The following is a 21,714-nucleotide window of genomic DNA, read 5'->3' on the forward strand; positions in this document are numbered from 1 at the left end:
CCCACTGGCACAACGACGGAATCCAATGTCTTGGTTGAAGGATCTCCTGTTCTGCTTCTCCTCAGTAATTTCTACATGAAGTTATTTGAGAACGGTTACAATTTAATTCAATTTACATGCCTCTGTGGTTAAAACTGATCTGACTCCAATTTCTATATAATAACATAAAATAACTTGTATAACGTTTCAAGTGTATCTTTTGATTTTAATTAATTTATCTATAAATCTCCATACTTTAATATGTATTATTTAAAGTTATTCTTTCGATTGGGACCTGCAGTCGCACAGAGTCTCATGCCGGCCGGGTTCATGGATCTCACGGACACAAAACGGTCAGTTCCGATCTAGTCAGAGGTTGCCGGGTAAACTAATATCATTAAGTTTGGCCGCGATATGCTTGCTCAGAAACATAACAATAGTTATTTTAGTCACGATCATGCAACTTGCTAGACCAGATGATAAGAGGAAATCTGTAACATGTGAGCTTTAGTAATGCTCCATTTATAATATAAAGTCTAGTATAAACTAGCCCTTCCTATCATGACACATCGATTTTGCGGTAACAGAACAGGTTCTTTCAATTTACTTGTAATAACAAACTTTGAAGAATTCAGATAATATCAACAATAACAATTTATTATACCAGGCAGGCACAACATTAATTAGAATCATAGAATACATATTCAAAGAATTTCCTAATTTAATCAGCAACGATAATCAACATATTAAAAGAATAAAATAAAACAAACAAAGTTTATCATACCTGGTAAAATCGAGACACACAGTATCAGTGTGGGAAGTTCTGGTTACAGATTCTTCCAAATCGAGACACACAGCTGCAATGTGGGAAGTTCTGGTTACAGAAGCTTCCCCGAGTCTTTTGCCAATTCACCTTATATACCCAGATGTAACAAAGTCAATGGTCAGCGAGAAACTTGGTTTGTTTGTTTACTCGTCACTGAAGAGAACATCAAATGAGATCTCAATCTACATGTAATCAGGATTCCCTGGAAAGTCACACCTCTGTGCATTTGATGGATTAGAGTTAAACAATTTTAGTATACTCTCTGTTAGATTTTAAGGAACAAGACCTTTTTACCCATCGCACCGTGACCTTTAAAACAATACCATCATAAAAACTTCATACTATGACAATAAATGATATACACAGTATAAAGCATAAGCATTTTCCCAGTGATCAGGGCCTGAAGAGATGAAGGGGAGAGGTGTCATAAGAAGAGGGGGTTCAATTCCTGGGCATCAACAACCCCTGAGGGGAGGGCAGAATATCATTCCTCAGGATCTAGCAACAAATGGGGTTTCATTGTTTTGTGTTCCATTATCAAAAACAACCTTATTTCTTAGGACTTTCCAGCTGCCTTACAATAATAATAATTATGAAATTTGATTGTCATTATTTTGATCATCTGTTGTTTCAATATTACAAAATGGTCATAAAAAAAATTACATAATTCACAAAAAACACAATCTTCATCACTTGAGTCGGTTTTTCATATATTTTTTGTAGATCTGAAGGTTCCAGGTGTTTAGTTCAGGCCATCTTGAGTTTGCTGAAAGAAAGCAATATAGTGTACGTGTGGGCATACAATACAGAAAATATATTTGGCTACCATTGTTTTAGACTGTAAGTTACAACTTTTGCATGGCGAAATACCTGATTATTGTTCATACACGTTCCACACAGACATCCGATGAGTCCATTGACCACCTGTGCTAGTAAAAGCATAGCCTCCATGGTACCAACGCCCAGAAGAATTGAAAATAGAACCACATTCCACATAACCACATTTTGTGGCCTTTTGCATTCTGTCCAAGCTGTGTGGTCAAACAAGTAACTCTCCCTGGAGGGGGAAAAATTTTGTAAATTTTTTACTTGCTAACAGCTAATTAATTTTGATGCCTTGCTACTTGAACATACTTAAACATAAGAATTGAGATTAGGGACGATTTTCTATCCTATGAGGCAACATGACCTGAAGAGCCACTAAATCAGTGGATTCAAACTTAGTTCCTGAAGGCCCACATGCACAGCTCTTCAGAGTTTAGCTCCAGCCAGCTCTAAAGCACAATTGCTTGGGAGTTTCTATTAATCCTGAAGACCTAAATTAACTGAATCATATGTGTTAGATTAGGGTTGGAGCAAAAGTGTGCAGAGGTGTGGCCCTCCATGAATTGAGTGTGAGACTGGTGCACTAAATTCATAACGATTCAAGTTTAAAATATAGGGAAACTGTAAGGAAGCTCTTTAGGTGTAAGTACTATTTTTTCTCATAGTTGAAATAAATTTATTTAACAAAACATGAGTATATTACTCTCATATTCGTTGTTACTACGTCATAAGTTAAAGAACATACAGGCCACATGACAATGAAAACATGGAAGATGGAGTATGCCCAGAATGTATTTGTAACAATGACTCAGGTTGGCGGGAATCCAAATGTGGCTTAACAATAAAACAGCATGGACAGACTGAAACGGGCACAAAACAACATGGGTAAGCAGGTATATACAGGCCATCCAAAACTCATAGTCAAAGCAGGCAGAGGTCATGGGTGGCGGCTTGCAGTTACAGAGACATACTAAGGCTAACAAATATAAAAGGTCCAGGCAGGGTCTTACATAGGCAAAATAATCCAGAGAATACAATCCAAACCCTCAGTAATGCAGCTAGGCAACCAGGACATTGTCATAGAGTTAGATGAGTGTGACTAAATAGTCGTATAAATGTGGTTCAGGTTTAACCGTGATCAGTCCTGTGAAATGGGAAACGTAGTCCTAGAACTGCGACAAGTGAGACCTCTGAAGGCCCGGCTAAGAGTCTGTGGAGTCCACACTACCCCTAATTCCCAAAACCCCTACAAAAAAAATCAACCCAACCCAACACCACAACCCCCCCCCCGCAAGAAACACCAGATGCATGTGGGTCTTCGACGAGGGGGCCTACCAGAAAGTACAATAATGTCATCAGTATTAACCCAGGACCTCCCCTCCGGACACCTCCCAATCTTCCGAGTACTGGAGCTGGTGCCCCCTATGTCTCAAATCCGGCAGTTCCCATACTAGATATGCAAAACTCTGGACAAAAGGCATGAAGTGAGCAGCAATGGTATGGCAAACTGGTCGAGGGCAGGCAGGAGGCACTGACAGAAGAAACTGTAGATGGGTGTAGAAGCCAGTGCAGATGACCGAGGAGAGATGGCAGCAGGCCCTTCAGGAACCAGGAGGCAAAATATAGAGAGTGTGACAAGCGTCCCGAGCTCCAACCAGTGTTGCCCTGGAAACGGACGGGGAACAGCTGTTGACACTCACGGGGTTGATAGGTCACAGCTGCAGACGATCTGCGGGCGTGCTCATAAGCCTCCTGTGTGTCAGAGGAAGGTGAGAAGCCTTTTGACGGAAGGGAAGCTAACTCTCTCTCTCTTGCCCAGACAGCAGTGTGTGAACGAACACCCCCATGACGAGCACCCCACGGACTCAGGAGCGGACATCGACACCACACCTCGCACCACTGGGAGAAGGAATCACCGCACCCACGAGCTCACCACCTTTATTTAATAAAACAGAGACAGAAGAACTAGCATGATATGCTCATATCTACGCACTCTCATTAGGCTCCTAGCGGCACTATTTAGTATATACTGAAGTTTCTGGATGCTTTTGCTAGGGATTCCAATTAGAAGTGAGTTACTGTAGTCCAAACTGGAGCTGACTAAAGCGTGTACAAGTGCAGAACAGAGTCTGGCTTTATTCCAAAAATGGTAAAAGGATGTTTTACAGAGATGTTTAATATGAGCCTCAAAGGTTAGATGGGGATCAAACTTCACAACAAGGTTGGTCACCAGTGGTGATAGGGGAATGTCATGGCCGGAAAGTGTAATACAATTTATAGTAGATGTTCTGGTCTGATAAGGAGAGCCAATAAGGATAGCTTCAGATTTTGAGCTGTTCAGCTGGAGAAAGTTCTGCTTCATCCACATCCCTATCTCCTCCAGGCAGGCAGTGAGTTTGGGTGGAGTTATTAATACTGATGATAGCAATGATGATGACTGGTGCGAATCAGCCTTCATATACAATTGTGTATCATCAGCATAACCATGGAATGAAATTCCCAGAGACTTATAATCCTACCCAGAGAAAGCATATAGAGAATGAATAGAATGGGTCCTAGGATTGATCCCTGTGGGACCCAACAAACCACAGCATTAGAACGGGACTATGAGCTCCCCATGGCCACACATTCAGATCTGACTGTGAAGTATGACTCAAACCATGATGAAACTTTCATCTAACAAAGCCCATCTGTGAACCAGGGAGCTGAGCAGGTGAAGGTGACTGTTCTTGTTTTAACCATGGAGGTCCAGGAGGCTGCTGAAATGGTTGTTGTAGTAGTCCACTGCTTCGTCAGCTGTTAAGAAATGTGTGGAAAGATGCTGAAATTTGTAATGACCATGTCCAAGGTATGCCCCCTGGTGTGTGAGGGGACATCAACAAGTTGTTTTAAATTAAAGCAATCCAGTAGTTGAAGAAATTCAGCTGCAAAACGGAAGGAGGGGGTGTCTACGTGGATGTTCATATCACCTAAAATTATAACATCGGCAGAGGATGTGCAAAAAGTTATGAGAAGATTTGACATCTCAGTGATAAATGATGGGTTTTGTTTAGGTGGTATGAACCATAAATGAGGAGGAATAGCACAGGAGAAGGGGACTTACATTTAAATGCAAGGCATTCAAATGAAGACAGCTCAGGTTATGATGGCAAAGATAGCTCCAGACCGCTGCGGTGGATGACTGACAGGCCGCCACCACGTCCTGTGCTGCAAGCTTTCTGGAGCTAGCTATATCCTTGGGGACAGCTCTCATATAAACATAACAAGGTGTTTGGTTCGTGCCAGGTCTCTGTAATGCACATATAATCCAGACATTTATCCAGGATATGGTCATGAGTGACGCAGGATTTGTTTGTAATAGACTGTGCATTTAAGAGTTAAATTTTGCTACTTAATGATGCAACAAGTCTTTGCACAGGCCGTAGCAGACTGAAGTCCACTCCACGTTTCCAATTTATATCACTGAGAGGTGTTGCTGTGGAGATGTCCAACCTACTTATCTGATAGGGCACAGCGCTCTGATGATGTGTGCGTAGAGCAACAGTTTGCGTTGCTAGCCAGAGAGCCGGGATGGTAAGATTTGTCTGTGAGCAGACAAACTTTCTGCGGGAACTTCTATAGTCCTAGTTGTTTGATCACTGCCATGCATGGTGGAGTGAAGAAGTTGTTTAGATTCATCAGCTGGTTGACGGGGTAAACTAAACATAGTGGTGGTGCCAACGGCGGCATGGAAGACTTACAGGTTGTTTTTGTTTTAACCGTGTAGCCAAATATGCTCACCACACAGACGTTCAAATCTGCGGCGGAAGCAATGGATGGTTTCAGGCTTCCCAGATGCACTTTACGATGGCAGGGACAAGCTAAGTCCAGGCTATCCAGGAGGAAACTTTTCCGAATGCAGTAGCAGCTACGATGACCAATTCCAGGAGGTCTCCGAGCAGGTGTTTAGCAAACGGCAACAGGTAGGCCACTGCTAGACTTGATACCAGATAACTATTCAGAAAGGTCCACTGTTTGGTGGTACGAAAAAGTAAATATATATTTAAAAAGGTCCACTGGTCAGTGGTGGAAATAGTAAAAGGTAAAAATGAAAAGATATGCTTTACAAACTTAGCATTATTTTTGGCTCAACTGGAAAAGCGGCGAATAAACAGCGCCAGCGTCCTCCCCAGCGACCGTCCTGCGGCATAAATGGAGGTCTCATGTAATGATATTATAAGCCATCTAAGACCAACTACGTGCCCTCAGGACATTATTCCACCTTGTTTCCTTAGACAAATAATAGATACGAAATAGAAATTAAGAAATAGAATGTATCTTTTCATCTATATGCTGATGATACCCAGGTCTATTTTCCTAATTTAAAATGAAAATAAAACAGAATTAATTATATTTGGGACGAAGGAAAACTGTGAGTTACATGTTGATTGTGGCCCTTTGGCCCTGTATGAAACACAGTGTGCCTGCAATTTGGGTGCCCTTTTTGACCGCAACTTAAATTTGTTAAGCAGATCACTGCAGTTGTAAATCATGCTTTTTCCATCTCCGCCAGTTGGCTAAAGTGACACCTTTTTTATCGTATAGTAATTTCCAAACGGTGATACACGCCTTTGTAACAACCCGCTTAGATTATTGTAACCAATCAAGCATAGAATTGATTTTAAAGTTCTCCTCTGTCCCTACACCCCCTCTTGGATATTAGGATCCAGTGACCTTAGTTTACTCAGCGTGCCTAGATCCAGACTTAAAAAGCGAGGTGATCAATCCTTTGCAACTGTCGATCTGAAACTCTGGAATAGTCTTCCTCTACATATAAGAGGAAGTCTTTCTTAAAGACATATCTGTTTTCATTAGCTTTTAACACTGCCTTATCATTGCTAAATGTTGTTGTTCCACTAGTCTAACTTTACTTAGACTAGTGTTTTAGTTTTTATTTTAGTCTGTACAGCACTTTGGTCGATCTCAATTGATTTTAAATGTGCTTTACAAATTAATATTGTATTGTATTGTAACAGTGCAGTGGAAGAAGTTATTGCATATTTAGTTGAAGTACTGGAGTGCAAAGATGCCTGTGTAAACAGTAGGTACTGCAGTAAACAGTCGGCAGGGCAAAAGACCAGACTGGTAGTGCAAATAAACATATATATTAGGTTGTATTAAGTTGTAAAGAAATCTCTTTAAAATTAAAGTGAAAAATGCATTCATTTTTATATGATTACAGTATATGTAGAAGTGCGTGTGTGTGTTTGGGTGTTACTCTGGAGTCTGGTTAAAAAAGGGGTAGATAAAGGTTCCATCTCCAGTGTCACAGAGAGGGCCATCCTGTAAACCAACGACAGAGACGATCATACAGTACAGTGCTCCAGCTACACCCAGCACAGACATCAACATGGACATCATCATCTGCAACACATCCACAAACATGTATTAGTTCAATTACCCAGAACTTTGAATTCAGTGGCTCAGTTTGTAGGTTTGTAAAGTATTAAACAATCATACTGCTAGTTTCAATTAAAATATAACTATTTAACTTAATACTTTCATATTATCATTTATAGATCTTTAAACAAAATGGTAGCATTTTTGGATAAAACATGCTCAAGGTCACTTGCCAAAAACATTTGAACAAGAGTTTACAAGGTTTACTTATGTTTACATTTCAACACGGCATACATCTCAGGGGCGTAGCAAATCAGCAATCACTCCATATACAAAAAAAGTTTATATGGCCTTCTATAAGAAGCTGCCAGCATACAAGCTCAATATTGAGCAGTTTCTCAATACCAAGTTTGGACTTGCCTCCCTACTAATTTGGACCTGGCAAGAGCAGACCATTGCAGTCCTCTTATATTGAAAATGTGTCACAGTGAGCTGAAGGAAGCGAATGACAAAGGAAATTCTCAATGAGACTTTAATGTAATACACATGTAAACATATAATACAGGAAACAAACTTGAACGAATACTACACATTCATCATTAACAAGATGACATCGGACACAGAAGTGGAGAAACTGGAGGTGTGGGTGATAGCAGACAGGTAAGGGCGCGCACATGGGAGCAGAACTGGAATAAAAGTGGGTAACTGGAATGAGAATGGGCATTAGTCCGGGGAAGTGAGAGAGCTCCTGGCTGTGCTCAAGGAAGAGATGGTATTCTGGAGTAAACTTGTGACAGAACTCGGTAGGAGACTTGAGGTCTGTATGGTCGACCGGGGTGGTGACCGAGCGATGATGATCGCTCAAGTCCCCATCAGTGCCCACGACGCGGAATTCGGAACCAATCGCTCGGAGGACAAAATTAACTAGGTCCAACTCACCCGATAACACAGCTCAACAAACTCCTCCGCATAAATCTCCAGAGGGCGGCCATCCTGGATCGAGTTCATCAGGCTGTCCTCTGAAGAGAATAATTACCCCATCAAGGCTGAAGTGTCATCGTTGCAATTTGGTCGGTTATTCTGTGACAAGGTTACACGGATGAGGACGAACGGAGACGCAAAAGGTCTTGTAAAGAGGTTCAATAAAAGGAAGGAAGGAGGCAGTAACCGGCGAACGTTTGAATAAAGTTTTAATAAAATAAACAAACAAAAACACTGAAGCCACCTCAACCTCATGGTCGACCGCCAGCCAAAAGAACATACATACAAACTTAAACATGTTCAGGCCCAGTCCTCTCTCGTCAGCAGTCCCGTCGCTCGTCCTCTTATGCTCCCAATCTGAGATATCCGGGACCGGTGTGCGCACAGCTGATTCAAACAATCAATCACGCCACCGGCCCCGCCTCACGGCTCTCGTCACGTTTTCCTAACCACAGGTATAATCCAAGGGTTTAATAAAACAGACGCAGGTGCAGGAGAACAGGGGAGACACAACCAGGTTTACAATACAATAACCGACCAAGAACTGAGGAACACACCGGGCTTAAATACATAGGGAAACACTCAGGGAAAACAGAATCAGGTGTGGGACTAATTAACAATGACGAGGGACAGGTGAAAACAATGAACAATGCAAAACACATGGGGAACACAGGCAGGGGACAGGCTGGATTGTTACAATGACAAAGACACTGACAGTTTATGATGTATTGTTTTATGTGAAGTTGTAATAACAAAGACAACTTAAACAATGTAATCTTTGCATTAAAAATTACATAAATCAGTGAATGACCCTTAATGACAGTTGTCATTAACATGCATACAATCTCCTTCATATTTATGACATGTGTCATGTCATGATTATGAAGGTGACATGTCAGTCTTATGAACACCCTTCAAGTAAGTGTTGACAAAAAGTTTTAAAGTAAAAGCAATCTACTCTAAATTTACTTGAAAAGTACATATTTAACAAAATGTTAATCAAATAAATGTAATAAAGTAAATGTAGTGTGTTATAGTGATGGGTTGTTCATGAACGATTCTTTCTTTTTGAACAAATCTTTAACAAGACCCAGGAGCAGAGGTGGAAAGTAACGAATTACATTTACTCGCGTTACTGTATGGAGTAGGTTGTTTGTCTACTTGTAATTTTTTAGTAGATTTTAAAATCTGTAATTTTACTTGTTCTTAAGTATGATTTGTGTGATGCATTGTACTTCGCTATATTTAAATCACATCTGTTATTGAGTAAAAAAAATTATGAAAACATTGCAAGGAAAAAATCGCGACCGGAAATTACTCCACTGAATAATGGGTGCGAGTTTGAGTTTGCGCCGATACCAGAAGAGCGATGGAGACGGAGAAGTTAAGACTTCGGTATAGTTCACCTGTCAACCTTTCCTAAGGTGAAACCCTATCGAACTCTAACTGCTGAAGACAATGAAGTAAACCCCTGGCCATATTTAAGCAACCATTTAAGCTTCAAGACAGGGTTATGGACGCTGTGCAAACTTAGCATCTTATAAAAATTTGAATGTGCAAGAATGTAGATAAACAATATTTGTTTCAAATTAAGCTCGTACCCTTATTGCATTGGTAGCTATAAAGAAGTTTGAACTGTATAGTTAAAGTCAAAACGACATTGGTGGATAATGCTTTATATTTTAAGTGTTAAAACTTGTTTTGTAGACGCACGGTTCACTAATGTATCTGGACCACATTTACGCAGTGTGTGTGGAACCGAACTGAACAACTTCTGCTTAAATGTCATATTTAAACATGCATCTTATGTCTCTCTCTTCTGTAAGCGCGGGGCAAGAAAGTCATATGAAAATGTGCTAGCTATTTAATGCATTTTGAAAAGGCTCCTCGCAGATGGCTGCGTTCACTGTGGACTTCAGAAAACACAGTGGAACAAAATCCTATTTTTAGATGAAAGTAAATTTTGCATTTAATTTGGAAATCAAGGTCTCAGAGTCTGGAGGAAGAGTGGAGAGGCACAGAATCCATCTTGCTTGAAGTCCAGTGTGAAGTTTTCACTGTCAGTGATGATTTGGGCTGCCATGTCATCTGCTTGTGTTGGTCCACTGTGTTTTCTGAAGACCACAGTCAACGCAGCCATTAACCTGGACATTTTGGGACACTTCATGCTTCCTTCCGCAGACAAGCTTTATAGAGATGCTGATTTCATTTTCCAGCAGGACTTGCCAACTGTCCACACTGCCAAAGGTACCGAAAGCTGGTTCAATGACCATGGTGGTATTGTGCTTGATTGGCCAGCAAACCCGCCTGACCTGAACCCCATAGAGAATCTATGGGGTATTGTTAAGGTGAAGATGAGAGACACCAGACCCAACAATGCAGATGACCTGAAGGCTGCTATCAAAGCAACCTGGGCTTCCATTATATCTGAGCAGTGCCACAGTCTCCTTCAAGCCACACCACATTGATGCAGTAATTCATGGAAAAGGAGACCGAACCAAATTACGTATTGACAACAACCTACACACATGAGCGTTGATAAAAACATAATCTAATGCTAAAATACACTATAAGACGTTTGCTCAGATTTTCAGTCTGGACTTGATGCAGAAAGTCTGTCCCAGTCTGCAGATTTAATCAATAAATGTGTTTCTATCTGAAACTTTCAAAAATCTGCCAGTGTATGATGTCTAGACTCTAGTTTAAAAAAGTCTGCCATTAGTCATTAGCCATTAAAATGGACGTCCGCCTTAAAGTTTTCCTCTGTATTTATTTAAATTAAATTTGAAATCATTGGATAGATAAGTGTCCATCCTATCCACAATCACGAATCTCGGCAGAAGCAGTAGACCATTCAGGTATTTCTTTCCAAATGTTTTTTGCATTCTGAGCTTATCGGAATTACTTTTCATGAATCATACTCATTTTTGCCTACTATACAGTATCCTAAATTCGAGCTCAAATGTTGCATTCCTGGAAACGGTGTGCAACAGGGTTTAAGATACGTTTTCTCATGTTTGGTGGGTGTGTAAAGAATGTCTGCACAATCAGGATCAGTACAGTCGTCTACAATTGTGTTTGCTGGAGCTCTGTATACGTAACAATTGAAGATAGAAGTAGACATGTATTGTGCAGTACCCAACACGTATTTGTAACGATTTGATCAGGCTTCGTAAATTAGAACACAAAAAAGGGCCTTCTCAGCTGCCATAGTTATACTCTTGCATCATCACAACAGGGTGTTCAACCACCGTTTCATTTAAAAAACGTTTTGCAACGTTTTGTCCGGGCCTGGCCTATGGGGTTTTTCACGTGACAAAACGACTCAGACCTGTGGAATCGCTGCTAAACATTAATGTTTTCTCCCCCTATTGGATACACTATCCAGTCTGAATGAGTAAGAAACAAACAGAGTAAGAAAGATATACAGTGTGACGGAGGTGGAAGTCTTTGGTTCCGATAAAGTCTGATAGGGCCCTGAGGTGGGATTTGTGTGAATGCCACCACTGTGTGTTGTCAAAGAATGATTTAGAGAGAAGGAGTACATCCTACCATCTAAGTACACCAGAGTTACGAACTGCTACTACCATTCGTTCATAAATTTACTTAAAAATGCGTCCATGCTGCCAACAGGTTTGCTGCGTTTATAAAGTTTGTGTCCTCTCATTCTACCCTGGCTACAACTTGATTGCATCATCAAAAATATGATTGTTTGGTGTAATTTATTCTGTCATAAATTGGCCACACAGTAAAAATGCCTTTTTTGCTATTTTCAGTGTGTGTAACTACTTTAAACAAATATATTATCTCCTCAACTCCCAAAACTACTTGTGATAAAACATGATTGTAGTGGAGTAGGGTGAGACCGTGGTTCGAGACCGGTGAGTAATTGTTAATGAGCGTCAGCTGTGCGCACACCGGTCTCGTATCATGTAGGAGATCGGGAGCATATAAGAGAACGAGCAACCAGACCGTCGAGTAGAGAGGACCGGGCCCGAACATGTTTATGTTTGTATTTATGTTTTATTCGCTGGCAGTCGTCTGTAAGGGGCTGCCGGCTGTCTTTTTACTTTGTTAATATTTTGATTAAATGTTTAAATTTCTTCCGGTTCTCGTCTCCTTCCTACCTTGCCTTGAGCTTTGTTACAATGATAAATAATGTGATAAATAATATTTGAACATTATGCATATTTTCTACTCCACTTGCTGCTCAGTGCTTTTTTTTTAATTATAAGTCCTCAAAAATCTCCTTAATGCATACTTAATAAAAGGGACAGATTCAACATCCAGGGATTTTACCTGCACTTGGTTCGATATGACATTTGAATTTGAACAGAACTTGGGCAAGTTAAGATGAAGTTTCTCAAGTCCACAAGGACACAGGTTCAGTTTAACAAAGTGTACCTTGGCTTTTTATCAATTCAATAGCCTGTGGTGCATGGTTGCCAAATAATTGCCTGAAATTTGCACCTGGGATGGTTCAGGCTTTTTTGTACCCTAGGCATAGTTGTGTAACCATGGTTCCCTGAGTAGGGAATGAGACGCTAAAGCCAGGTGTTTGGGATGCGCTTTTATAGCTTCCTGGTGCCTACACCCCCGTCTATGACGTATCGCCTTGCCATTGGACTGATTTTATATACGAGCTTCAGACACAATAACACAAAAGGCATTCCTATAGCAAAGCTTTGGCTACGCAGAGTCTTGTTCCTTGCTCAGGGTGCTACCACAAGACGTTATCTTCCTGTGGAATCAGTAGTAGCATACTTTGAGAGGCTCGTACTGATGGCCATCACAGGCGGTGGCATTGTTTCTCTATTTTAGCAAGATAGACCGGTACCGTAAGGGAACACTGCAAAGCACTGCTCTCTGCTACAGAGGCCACATCCTAACGCAAGGGTTACCCAACCCAGGTGGGAGGTCACAGGTTCACCGACATGGCAACTAAGAGTAAGGAAGTCAACATACGGGACAACCCTGCAGGGGAGTCACTACGTATGGGGCAACAATCCAAGTATAGGGGACCACCTGAACAGGGGTGACTCTACCACTGACAGACTCGGTATGACAGACCACTCCGCCCGGTCTGCTACCCATTGCCACTGGTGATGGATGGAATGCCCCTGAAGGGGAAGAAGAGAGGCTAGTTGCGCACTGACTCACCTGATGTGAGTAGAAGGGGCTTTCACAGGCATACACCCTCCCAGTCGCCGGTTTCACCTGCTGGTACCGTTTAAGACAGGGGCTGTGAAGGTACTGGGCGTATCCAAACCCGCAGCACTACAAATGTCTGCCAGAGAGTGTTGAAGAGCTTACAAGCCTTCGAAAGGAGCCTTGGTCGACCTCTCCAAGTGGAAGCTGTCTGCAGTGCACGGTGACTGCACATTCCACCTGGGGCATGTCGACATATGCCTTAGCCGCCCCACCCTCCAGGGAAGTAACAGCTCCTGAGCCCGTCAGACGGGGACATGTCCTCGAAAAAATGGAAACGGGGCGGGGCTTGGCTTCCATCTTGTTCCGACCGCCAGAACCAGAATCCAGCTGACTGGGCAAGCATGGCCGACATCTCAGCATCGGCCTCGCCTTGGGGTCTACCGCTTGGAGGAGGGAGCTCCAAGGGGTCTTGTGCATCCGATGCCATGAGGTAGCTGTCCGATGACAAAGTCCTTCTGTCGAGTCTGCCCGCTATGGGATGGTCACCGCCGCCCATGAGGGACTTCAGGTGAGCGTGCTGGGGCATGGATGGTCTGCGACCCGAAGCTGACGGAGCGACATCCATGGGAAACTCCACATCATCCCGCTGCTCGACGAAGTAGTCATCCTCGTGAAGTGCTCGGGAAGCAGGCGGGTTGCGGCAGGTTTCAGTGAGAATGTATCCAGCAGTGACTGCAACACCTCCTTCAGAGTCTGTCATACCCATGAACACAGCTTCAAGATAATGCACGCAACTGTGAGAAATTTAAGATACTCTGTAGCTCGCTGCCGAAATGCCCAGGGGAAGTCTGCTCGAACAAAGGGGGAGTCCTGCTGTATGTGTTTTAAGTCCAGCACTGTAGTAGTATTCTCAAAGAGAATAGTTGCATGACATCCAGTAACGCAGTTTCTGAAGAAAAATAAGATGAATGGGTGCTGCCATCTCCTTCTATACCAGCATGCACGGGGAGGAGACTGGCGTGTGCGTGCCATTCGCCAAGTTCATTGGCGTTTTAAATTCCTCTCGTAGATGGTAGGTTCTCAAGGTCAAACCCCAGTCTGCCTCTCAACGTCGAGAGACCGACTGAAAGGGATCCATGGTTACATTCTTGACCTAAGACATTTTTTTACAAAATCGTTTTACGAGACCTTGGCATTGTTTCACTGCAGCATACGATTGCCACTGTGTAGAGATAGGTGCTTCTCTTTTTAGTGTTGACTACCTCAGAATAATCTTCATCACCATACTCAATAACAGCCTTGCATTTTCTCATTGGGTTCATTCTATTCACTGTTTTCATTTAATTGATTTTTTGTGTTTGGTCATTTGCTTTTTTCCATTGGTAATGTCTTTCATTTATCTAGTTATTCTGTATTTTTCTTGAACCTTGAATGTTTAGTTTAAATAAAACCCACTTTTATTACAACTGTGTCTTTCTTGTGTGGGTGACCAGAGGCTCTACAAGTTGCCTGAAAAAATCCTTCAGATAAAGCAGGTTATTCCCTTATTCCAATTCACATATTTTTTCTTACTGTTTGATCCATATATATTGTTTAGGTGAAACTCTTTAGCTGGTTTCCTGTAGCTCAGTGGTTAGAGCATGGTGCTAGCAACGCCAATGTCATTGGGTTCGATCCCAGGGATTGCATATTCTCTGATAAAATGTTTAGTATAATGCAATTTAAGGTGCTAAATGCGTAAATGTAAATGGTGTACTGCAGTAAAAGGAGGGAGGGGGTCATCTGACATACATGTACACATACAATTGAGGTGACCGAAACTTTCAACGCCTCTAGTGTCTTGGGTGAGGCATACACAATTGGTGCCCGTGTGAATATCAATTCATACACAAAACTGACAAACCTATAACAGCGTGAAGAATCCATTCTGCAGTTGTGTGATTTTTTTGCATTGTGCAAGGCGATATGCATTCCTGTATGCAGCATAATTGTGATGCTTTGTCTCACTGTGTTCTTACAACTGTATTTTTTTCTTGTTTTGCTGATGTCCATCGCCAGCCCTGTAGTGACCTGTTTTCAACCCACCAACCCCCCCTTTATAAGATGTATCTTCATGGATAACTGCTTCACATTAGGACATTACTACATAAGAAAAAAGGTCATGCTATAACAAAATTAATCATACATACTGTAGTTTGCATGCTTACACATAAAACACATTGCTTGGGTCAACACGGAGCTGAACTTTGTGCACACACTTGTGCAAAGATCAGTTACTCACCGCACAACTGTTTTCACAGCAGCTCCTATTAGCCCCTGCAGTAAACATCACTGAAGCAGGTAATAACACCTGCAACATAGAATACATTTACATGTGTGCAATTGGCATAGAATTGATTTACAGTGCAGTGATTTTATCAGTACAGTGTTAGTATCTCTGTTCCCTGTGAATCCAACCTACAACCTTTGTGCTACTAATCACACAGTAGATCGCACACATTCTTATATTAGAAGAAATCTGTAATTAAATTAGAGGTTTATTTAGAAAGTCTAAGAAAGAATCTTTTTTTTATATTCCTAACAACTAAAGTCAGCTCCAGACATAATCTATTCTACTCTCTATTTATTTAGCAGTTCTTATTCTAATTTTGAGGAAATCTTCCGAAAAATTTAAACAGTGTAAATGTGGTAAAGGATATACACTCTGCCTTTGTTTTAGTGGTTAGCATCATTACATTACATGATTTAAACTAAGAATTGAGGAATTATATTTAAATGATAAATTTTACAGTTTTGTGAGTAATGATTAAATGTTGGTTCTTATAAACCTACCAATAATCCACCTCCGATGACCCCAGGAAAAAACCAGATCTTTTCTGTGATTTCCTCAGTTCTCCACACACCACCATTGGGAAAAAACAGCAAGATGTTTGACACTATGGATAAGAGACCCAATGGAAACAGAATGCATCCAATGCATTTAGCACACTTTCCAGTACACATGGCAGACAAATGGATTGTTTCTTAACCTGGAAAATGAGTTGATTCAAGAAGAGAGTGTTTAGTAATCTAAATATGAACAACAAGCATTATAATTATTTAATTATTTTGTATGTGTATTGCAAACGATTTCTGTATTGCATTTTGCAGCAATAATGCAGTAATGAAGAAATAGGAATACAAACTATTATTTTAAAATTACAACTATAGATTAAGATTAACATTCTACCTTTATCCTTTGAGACTATAATTTCTGGATACTTGTGGACCTCAGTTCCTCACAGGGTTGATATGTTCCACACAGACTGTGAGTGATGACTAGTTGCACAAAGGTAATCCAGCACATGCACAGACGTCTATCCTTGCGGTTAGTGACCTTGCCTTTTGACTTTAAAAAAACAGTCAATAACATGATGGTCACTTTCAGTACTCAACTATGGAGAACTAAACCGTTAAAGCTATAGACAGAACTCCTTATCAACTCTTCTTCGTGTGTGTTCCCAAACTTAATAAAACATATACAAATAAATAAAAAACATGGGTGTTCATTGGATGACAATAAGTAGTTAATTTTGGGTCAAAAAAAATATTATTCATTTAAAAATGTAATTACTATTGGAGGTTCAGTCCCTTTCCACTGTTAGCCGCTGTGTACTGGCATCAGAATTAGGGCTTTATACTTGAATTTTGCTTATAACATATTTATTTGTCAAAAGTTGCACAGACACAGAAGTGAGGACCCAAACACAGTTTATCAGAAGGGGTTATCCAAGGCACAATACAAAAACAGACAGAGGTTATACACAGATAATCAGTCCGAAAAGTACAAAACCAGGACCAGAGAATAGGGTACCAAAACAAAAGCAACTGCAACATAAACACATTATCAAGCAATGAATGAATGTGAAAACCAGGGCCTTTCCGAAATCGCCCATTACACCCTCATTCACTATTCCCTACATATGTTCAGTAATATAGTCCACTTTAAGGAGCGGGTGAAAGCAAGTGAGTAAATTGGGACAATCCGTGCACTGGAAATGCTGTGGGCGCCATCTTCTGCCGAGACTTGGGAATTCATTAACTGCGAGCATCAAGATAGATGATACCATACGTACATCTGACAGACATTAATTTGACTGTTTGCTCATCTGCTCTACATCTCTGAGACTTCTGCTGTGTAGTGACTGAGACCGATCAGACACACAATAACTAGTTATATTTCTTTAAAATAACACCCCTCACCCAACCAGCAAGGTGGGTCTACCCCCAATATGCAAATAACACCTAGGTAGGACCAGATCTCTGGTGACCATAGCAACTCACACCAAACCACCAATATATGAGTATTTTAAGACAGAATGGAATGTAGGGAGCTGAACTCTGTTTACTCACTTTGGGGTCAGACATACAATCCTACCTACATTTACATGGAAATGTACATATATTCATTTCCTGATTAGGTCAGTCACGTCTGTAGGATTTGACATCCTTACAGTTTAAAAGAGACCACGAGAAGAGTCTCTTAGTTCGTTGTTTTTCGGGGTTCTTCAGGTTTTTCGGTTTGCGAGGGTTCGATCTTCCTTTACTCTCTCTACTTGCGTTTTTGCATCTCTAAAAGAAGACTTCTCCTTTGACCCCTTTTTGACCCCACGGTTATACTTCACTTTCCGCGTCCGTGTCCGTATCTGGGTTGGCTTCAGTATGACCTTCAGTATGAAGGTCTTGCTAGGCGAAACTAATGCTGTGTCTGAAACTGCTCATTGGTTGTACACTCGATATTATGATACATCGTGGGATTGAATGAGTGCTTTCAATAATGTACACTATAAATTCGGACACCACTAAAAATGTCCCCTCAAATAATTAAATTTAAGTTCATTTATACAGCGCTTTTCACAATGTGCATTGTTCCAAAGCAGCTTTACAGCGGCAAATAAGAAAATCACAGAAAAGTAAAACACAGCCCAGTGCATGGTGTTTATAGAGAAAGCAAGATCTTTCTAATAAATAATATCTTATAAATAAATTATTAAGTTAAAGTTAAATTACATCATACTCCATTACCGAAGATTGGTTAATAAGTAACGCGTTACTGCCCATCACTGCTTGTGAAGTGGTTTGTACCAGAGGATATGAATCATGCCATTATTCATCCACTTCTTAAAAAGCCCAACTTTGGCCCCGTTTACACTGCAGGTCTTGATGCTCAATCCTGATATGTTGCCTATATCCGTTTTTTCAACCGTCCATTTACACATACTTTTAATTGTGACACACATCCGAATTACTTGCTTACACTTGCCAAACCATTTGAAACATTGCGCAAGAGGGAACGGGGGTTATTTAGCCAAGAATACTCTGTAGCCATGATGGACGAACCCGAAATGTGCTTGATGTTAGCTCTGCGATATATGACAAGTTTGCCAAACATTAAATAGATTTTGAGGCGGAGGAGGAGGAAAAGAGCCATCATTGTAGCCTGTGCATATGCTTTGATTGTTTAATCAAATTGTTTAATGTATTTGATTTAAGCGCATCCACACTATCTTCCTCATGATCATACATCATACTGCAGACAAGTACCTAATTGTCTCTATTAGTCAGAGTATTAGTGAAGAACTTGGGATTGTTATTTGATAGCTGTAGTAGAGTAGGCGGGGCGAGACCGTGGTTCGAGTTCGGTGAGTAATTGTGAATGAGCGCCAGCTGTGCGCACACCGGGCTCGAATCACGTAGGAGATTGGGAGCATATAAAACGAACGAGCGACCGGACCGTCGAGGAGAGAGGACCGGGCCCGAACATATGTTAAGTTTATATTTATGTTCTTGTGTTTTGTATTTATGTTTTGTTCGCCGGCGGTCGTCCGTGAGGGGCCGCCGGCTGTTATTATTTCTGTTATTAAATGTTTAAATGTTTGCCGGTTCCCGCCTGCTTCCTCCCTTTTCTTGAATCTTATTACAATAGCATTCTTAAATGTGACAAACAGATCTGTGAAGAAATGTCACTGGCTTCCGATTCCTGTTTGCATTGCCGAGGGCTAATTTGTATCCTTGAACTTGGTCTTAATTTTAGTCCATTTTATTATTGTTACTCATCACTTAAGATTCAAAACCAAAATTGATTGTTAACTTAACGCCATTAGCATTGCATTAGTATGATCGCTAGCTTTCTGTTTACACTGTGGAATATCATCTTGCCTTTAGTGTGTCTTGTGCCTTAACTGTTTCTCTTTTTAAACGTTTATACTACAACTCATCGAGCAACCTTAGTGAGTCGGAATTACTCTTCAAACACGGTGAGTTATGGCTTTTTATTCCTATTATTGTTACTTGCACATCATGTAATATGTTTAGCTTAGCCCTATCTGTCAGCTGCGAGTGTTTTATATGTGATGCGAAGCATCGTTTTCTTAGAGCATTCCACGCGCTCTTTCTTGGTGTTATGCCAGATCGTGAGACACCTGTTGCACACCTGATTGCATCGCTGCCGCCGGCTAGTTTGTATCCCCTGACACTTGGTTCACCTCACATTTGTTCCTGGTCTAAATATTAGTGTATTTTACTATAGTTACCTATCATTGTCGTTGCCGAATTATTTATAACTTTATTTTCTAAATCTATATTAATTGAAGCGTAACGCCGCTAGCATATTAGCGTGTTAGCTTGCCTTCTGTTTACAGTGTGGAATATCATCTCCCCCTATTTGTCTTGTGTGCTAACTGTTTCTCTTTTTAAGCGTATATACTAAGACTCATCAAGCAACCTTGGTAAGTTAGGATTGCACTTCATACCCGGTGAGTTATGGCTTCTATTCCTATTGTTGTTACTTGCACCTCATGTCATATGTTTAGTTTAGCCTTCTCTGTCAGCGGCGAGGGTTTTACATGTGATAAATGCAGGGAAGTAGTTAGGCTGACGGAGAAGATTTTAGAATTAGAGTCTCGCATCCAATCTTTATTTGAGGATAGTAAGAGTGTAAGAACCGTAGAAAACACTTCGGATGCGAGCAATGTTAGCGCACACAGCTCGGTTCCGGTTGAAAATCCCCTGCAGCTGGGAAACTTTGTGACGGTGAGACGGCATAGTCGCAGGACAAAACATCACTCAACCGTTCCGATTAAAGTCTCTAACAGGTTTGCCCCGCTCAGTGACGCACCGACTGAGAAACCTGCTGAAAGTGACCTAGTGATCGGTGATTCTATTGTCCGGAACGTTAACATAGAGACACCAGCCACCATAGTCAAATGTTTACCGGGAGCCAGAGCGCCTGACATCAAGTCAAATTTAAATGTGCTGGCTAAGGCTAATCGTAAATACAGTAAGATTGTTATTCATGTCGGCACAAATGACGTTAGACTCCGTCAATCGGAGATCACTAAAGATAATATTAAAGAGGTGTGTGAGCTCGCAAAAACGATGTCAGACACTGTAATATTCTCTGGCCCCCTTACTGCTTACCGTGGTGATGAGATTTATAGCAGATTATCATCATTAAATGGCTGGCTGTCTGAGTGGTGCCTGCAGAATAATATAGATTTTATAAATAACTGGAAGAGTTTTGAGGGCAGACCTGACCTGTTGAAACGAGATGGTCTCCATCCCTCCTGGGATGGGGTTTCCCTCCTCTCTAGAAATTTGGCACACAGTCTTAATAATGCTAAAGTCTGACTGCCTAGGGCCCAGGTCAGGAAGGAGACAGAATGGCTTAACCAACTGTCTGCTTGCCGTCTCGCGTTACAGAATACACAAAATATACAACATGTAATAATCCCTTCTTACAAACAACATAAAATAGAGACTGTGTCTGTCCCCCGGATTAGCAAACATAAGATATTGCGTAAACCTCTTGAAAGTAATTTAATAAACGTTAAACAAATCAAACATGAACAAAATACAGATAATCAGCTGTTACGACTCGGATTGCTTAATATTAGATCTCTCTCAAATAAAGCACTTTTTGTTAACGATTTGATAACCGATCATAAAATAGACATGCTTTGTTTGACAGAAACATGGCTAAAGCCAGATGATTTTATTACTCTAAATGAATCCGTTCCCCATGATTATTACTATAAACACGAGCCTCGTCTAAAAGGTAGAGGGGGAGGTGTCGCTGCACTTTACAATAATTCTTTTATTACCTATCAGAAGTCTAATTTTAAATACAATTCTTTTGAAGTCATGGTACTTCACGTATCGACACCTAATACTAAGGACAAAACATTTTTAAAATTTATTCTAGCTATTGTATATAGGCCTCCAGGGCACCACACAGATTTTATTAAAGATTTTGGTGGGTTCTTATCAGAACTAGTACTGGCCGCAGATAGAGTCCTTGTCGTCGGTGACTTTAATATCCATGTAGACAATGATACAGATGCCTTGGGACTGGCTTTCAAAGACACTCTTAACTCCATGGGCGTTAGTCAACATGTGTCAGGACCCACTCACCTTCGTAATCATACTTTAGATTTAATACTTTCTTATGGTATAAATGTGGACGATGTTAAAATCGTTCAGCAGAGTGAAGATATTTCGGATCATCATCTGATATTATGTTTGCTTCACTGGCC

At 41.0% G+C, this 21,714-nt stretch overlaps 1 protein-coding gene across 1 annotated transcript; it reads right to left on the bottom strand.

The window, feature by feature from the left end:
* Nucleotides 1-648: 648 nt before the first annotated feature.
* On the bottom strand, nucleotides 649-16,455 carry LOC130428929 (transmembrane 4 L6 family member 1). The gene is made up of 6 exons (XM_056757225.1): nucleotides 16,371-16,455; nucleotides 15,974-16,170; nucleotides 15,423-15,491; nucleotides 6,888-7,033; nucleotides 1,676-1,862; nucleotides 649-1,571 (listed from the first exon to the last, which is right to left on the bottom strand). The coding sequence occupies exons 2-6, from the start codon at nucleotides 16,142-16,144 to the stop codon at nucleotides 1,548-1,550; spliced, it is 597 nt and encodes a 198-aa protein (XP_056613203.1). The 5' UTR covers nucleotides 16,145-16,170; nucleotides 16,371-16,455; the 3' UTR covers nucleotides 649-1,547.
* Nucleotides 16,456-21,714: the final 5,259 nt, after the last annotated feature.

The sequence above is a fragment of the Triplophysa dalaica genome, chromosome 9 (genome assembly GCF_015846415.1).
Source record: "Triplophysa dalaica isolate WHDGS20190420 chromosome 9, ASM1584641v1, whole genome shotgun sequence".
NCBI classification, from domain to species: domain Eukaryota; kingdom Metazoa; phylum Chordata; class Actinopteri; order Cypriniformes; family Nemacheilidae; genus Triplophysa; species Triplophysa dalaica.

What these genes read in the sequence shown, in the direction of transcription:
- LOC130428929 (XM_056757225.1), bottom strand. Translation starts at nt 16,144, where the DNA reads ATGTGTACTGGAAAGTGTGCTAAATGCATTGGATGCATTCTGTTTCCA. An exon ending in GCTGTGAAAACAGTTGTGCG is followed by an intron (nt 7,034 to 15,422) that starts GTGAGTAACTGA and finishes GATGTGTTGCAG; the next exon opens with ATGATGATGTCCATGTTGAT. An exon ending in TTTTTTAACCAGACTCCAGA is followed by an intron (nt 1,863 to 6,887) that starts GTAACACCCAAA and finishes TTCCCCCTCCAG; the next exon opens with GGAGAGTTACTTGTTTGACC.